At 58.2% G+C, this 4,505-nt stretch overlaps 1 protein-coding gene across 1 annotated transcript in view; it reads left to right on the top strand.

Moving 5' to 3' along the window:
• The window catches only part of PI4KB (phosphatidylinositol 4-kinase beta), a 24,091-nt gene that overhangs the window by 17,620 nt on the left and 1,966 nt on the right, over positions 1 to 4,505 (top strand). Inside the window, exons 6-10 of the mRNA XM_023521848.1 lie at positions 118 to 227; positions 600 to 704; positions 829 to 952; positions 1,686 to 1,951; positions 4,336 to 4,499. Coding sequence (XP_023377616.1) covers positions 118 to 227; positions 600 to 704; positions 829 to 952; positions 1,686 to 1,951; positions 4,336 to 4,499 — 769 coding nt within the window. The remainder of the gene's footprint in view (positions 1 to 117; positions 228 to 599; positions 705 to 828; positions 953 to 1,685; positions 1,952 to 4,335; positions 4,500 to 4,505) is intronic.

Raw genomic sequence — 4,505 nt, 5'->3', positions numbered from 1 at the left:
TCAGGAAGGAAGGGATGGTCCTGACCTGAGGTGGCAGACTCACAGGGTGGCCTGAGGCGGGTGAAAGACGTGAGACCTGTGCTTAGCACTCCGACTGGCCACCCCCGCTGTCCCCAGCTCCCCGAAGTGCACACCAACAGCTGTGACAACATCTCCCAGTTCTCCGTGGACAGCATCACCAGCCAGGAGAGCAAGGAGCCTGTGTTCATCGCAGCGGGGGACATCCGGTATGGCCAGACCACGCTGTCGCTGCGTCCCTTCCTCTCCGGCAGCCTGTCTTTCCCTTCTCTCTCTCCTTACCCTTCGTGTCCCGGGGCCACCGACCTCGAGGCAGTGAAAGCACAGGCCAGGCGGAGAAGATGCTAGGTCACTGCAGAAGGAACTAAATGTCCAAAGGACTCGGAAGGGATGAGCGCACCGGAGGGCGGGATTAGAGCAGCATTCCTCCGCCTGTGGGGGCCACGGGAGTCTCAGGCCAGGTTTCTGTGGGTGCCCAGAGCCAAGGAGGCAGTGCGGGAAACGCCGCGCAGACAGGGTGTAGACAGGGCCGCAAGGCTCTGAGTGGCCCCTCCAAGCGAACGATGGTTTCTTCCTGCTAGACGGCGCCTCTCGGAGCAGCTGGCTCACACCCCCACGGCCTTCAGGCGGGACCCGGAAGACCCCTCTGCAGTCGCTCTCAAAGAGCCCTGGCAGGAGAAAGTGCGGTGAGTGCGGGCGGGGGCCCCTTAGCCCGGCAGAGCTCAGAGGCAGCCTCATCGTCCCCCAGGCCCCCGAAGTCGTGTCCTCACCCTGGCGTCACCCTCTGCTCCACTGCTCTTGTCTTTGCAGGCGGATCAGAGAGGGCTCCCCCTATGGCCATCTCCCCAATTGGCGGCTCCTGTCAGTCATTGTCAAGTGCGGGGATGATCTCCGGCAGGAGCTGCTGGCTTTCCAGGTGTTGAAGCAGCTGCAGGTAAGAAGAGGGAAGGAGAAAGAAGGGGAACTCAGGCCACCTGCAGCCCACCTGAGGTGACCATGCAGGGTGCTCCCCAGGGAGCTCTGCTGCGGACCCGCTTCCCGCCCAGCGCTAAGCTGGATGCAGGTCAGACCCGAGCTGGGGCCCCTTCCCCAGCGACCTGCAGAAGTGCAGCCGCAGGAACAGCTCCACAGCGGCCTCTTGTGGCCCTTTGGTGATCTGCACCTGCTCTGATCACAGATCTCAGGGTCCTGGCTTTGTCCTTCAGTCAGAACTCCCACTGGTCCTTGCGAGTGGGTTGCCATGTGTGGAGATGTCAGTCCCCCGAGCCTCGGGGTTGGTCCTTGCCAGTAGCTCCACCTTTTAAATTCAGTTCTTTATAGACATATTTCATTTTCTAGAGAACTTTTTTATGACTCTAAACCCTTTTCCGTTTTTTCTCTATTCTTAGAACTTGTGTTAATAGCTCCATTCTCGCCGCTTGTGACGTGGCCGTGGGGTTCCCTGCTCTTCCTGCCTTTTTTGGGCTTTGTACCTATAAGGCGCCTTTTCCCACATACTTTCCCGTGTCTTTTCAGGCCCTGGACTTCCTTTCAAAACTCCCTGGTCCTCAGTGGGTTTTACTCGATGGCCTAGAATCCAAGGCTGCCAAGGTTGGGGACAGGGGGATCTGAGCCTCCTCCGCCAGTTTGGGGGAAGACGATGTCCTGGTGCTTCTGTCTCCTCACAGTCCATTTGGGATCAGGAGCGCGTGCCCCTGTGGATCAAGCCGTACAAGATCCTTGTGATTTCGGCTGACAGCGGCATGATCGAACCAGTGGTCAACGCTGTGTCCATCCACCAGGTGAAGAAACAGTCGCAGCTGTCCTTGCTCGATTACTTCCTGCAGGAGCACGGCAGCTACACCACTGAGGCCTTCCTCAGCGCCCAGCGCAGCTTCGTGCAGAGCTGCGCTGGCTACTGCTTGGTCTGCTACCTGCTGCAAGTCAAGGACAGGTAGGCGAATTCCTGCCCTCACCTTAGCCTTTTCTCCAGGGTCCCCTCTGTCCCTCCGTGTGTCACTTTCATTGACTCGTCACTGCCTTCCATTGTCAAGATGTAAAAGGCAAAACAAGCAACATGTTTTAAGTGGAGACAGACGTGTTCACGTGCCATTCAGTGGAGGGGGCAGACTGACCAGCGCCGGGGGTACGGGGCAAGGACAGGGCTTTATGGCGGAGCGAGGCTGTGGGCCAGCAGAGTCTCGAAGGTCGAAGGAGAATACGGACAGAGGAGGCTGGGGGGGAAGGGTGCTCCGGGCAAAGGAACCGCTCGGTGTGGGTCAAGCTCGGGCTTCACTGCCTGGCAGGAGACTCGTAGGCGGTGACGTCAGACAGGTAAGGTGAGGCCAGATTAGCAGGGCCTTTGTGGTGAGGCTGAGGAGTTTGATCTTGCCTCTGTGTAGTGAGTGCACCCTGTGGCACTGTGGGTGGGGTTGGGTATAATTGGGTCTTTAGCGACAAAGCGAGAAGCATGAAGCCTGGCCTGGGGGCGGGGGCTAATGACAGCGCAGAAGGCCGAAGGGGAGATGAGATGTGGCGGGACAAAGTTGAAACTCCCAGCTCTGGAATCTCCTTCCATTCCCACACAGGGTTTTCAGAACTTCTAAGTATCTGTTGCTTTGCCCAGGCCTGTCATTTCCAATATCGCACGACCTTTACGAGGCCCAGCTTCGCCTAGGGGTGAACAGCATGTCACACACAGATAATTCCACCCAGACAGTGACTCAGGGCCAGTATCCCAAATGCTCCTGCGGGCTGCTCATGGGGCACGGGCAGCTGCCCTGGGGAGGCAGAAGGCCAGCGGCTGGGGCTCCAGGGCTCCCGGCGACATGGCGGCTGTGAGATCTGGCCAACAGAGCGGCTTATCAGAGATCTAGCGTCTATTAAGTGCCTGCTGTGGCCTGACATTTTCACATGGAAACCAGCCGAAAACCCTGTCGGACAGGTGTGTCCCCGTGCCGGGACTCAGGGTCAGGGCGCACTCAGAGCCTGCCCTCACCCACCTGGTCAGCCGTACACATGAGCCTGGAGGAGGCTCTGCGTTTGAGGGCTGAGGCGAAATGCAGTTATTTATGAAGAACTTGGCCACGAGCTTCAGACTGTCCCTAAAGAGTCGGGGTTTTCAATCCAGGGCCCAGAGGGCCTGGAGCTGAGTCCCCGTACTAAGTGGGCGTGGGAAGCAGGTGCCTCTGGGCTTTCCTTTAGGGATCAGGGGTGGGGGAGGGGTGCCAGGCAGCCGGTAGACCTTGCATAGTAACTCAGGAAAGAATACTGCAGTCAAGGCCCGAGCGGAGACAGCCCCTGGGAGGAAGTGGCCGCGGAGCACCAGGCTCCAAGCTGGGGCAGGGTTCGGACCGCTTCACCCGTACCAGGCCGCGTCCCGACTGTCTCCAGACGTTAAGGAAGAGGAGAAGCTGCCCTCCCTGGCCTTGGGGCCTTGGGCATAAAAGTACTTTTGTCAGGGCCTGTTCCCTCACCTGCGAAATGAGAGGTCAGACTGAGACATCTGGAACCTTCCTGGCTCGCCAGGTTGTGTCTTGGTGGCTAAATGTGCAAGATACTTTCCTAGAAGGGAAGGGACTCAGGTGGTACTGGGTCCTCCTTCTGTCCCCCTTTCTTTGGCCAGTCAGACCAACCCCAGAGAAGGTGGCCTCAGACTGCGTGCTCTCAGCCTAACAAAGCCTCTGCTGACTCTGTGGAACGGGCCCAGCCTCACATGCTTAGCATGTTAATTGTGCCCCCTCCTACTGGCCATTGTGCGGGGACCACAGAGCCCTGGGACCGGCTCCCTCTAACTTCTGCAGCCGGAGAGGTGTTTCGTGTTTTTGCTGCAGTGACTTTACCAGGCAGTTAACACTTGCCCGTGCAGCCCCCGCGCTGCTTCACACGGAGACTCCCCAGCCCACTGCCTCGTGCGGGGGGCCGTGGTCTGCAGGGCTGGTAGGAGTCACCGATAAGACACAGGTCACTGGGTTCTGGCCCGAGGCCTCCCTCTGAGCCTCTGTGGCAGCTGGCTGGGGCCTCAGAGCCTTCTTCCTTTGCTTCTGGGTTTTCTACTAAATTGGAATCTGGGTGCTAGAAATATGATTTTTTGGAAAGTTGAGGTAATCATAAACTATTTTACTGTTAATAATAGCGATTTCAGACCCCACAGCCGTTGTTAGCAGTTTACATTGATTTCCTCTTTCCAGAGCCAGCTCCAGGCCCTGGGAGGCGGGGCCAGAGTTACAGGCAGCAGGAAACACGATGGGTGTCATGTGGCCGGTGTGTTGCAGCTTGAGGCTGCCCCCTCGGTCACTTACTGCCGCTCCTTCCTCTTCTCTGACCCCCCCACCCCAGACACAATGGGAACATCCTTTTGGACGCAGAAGGCCACATCATCCACATTGACTTCGGCTTCATCCTGTCGAGCTCACCTCGAAACCTGGGCTTTGAGACATCAGCCTTTAAGCTGACCACCGAGTTTGTGGACGTGAGTCAGGAAGGAGAGGTGCCCCACTGTCATGGGA

Source organism: Pteropus vampyrus, unplaced genomic scaffold (genome assembly GCF_000151845.1).
Source record: "Pteropus vampyrus isolate Shadow unplaced genomic scaffold, Pvam_2.0 Scaffold319, whole genome shotgun sequence".
Lineage (NCBI taxonomy): Eukaryota > Metazoa > Chordata > Mammalia > Chiroptera > Pteropodidae > Pteropus > Pteropus vampyrus.
This window is presented reverse-complemented; position numbering and strand designations above follow the sequence as displayed.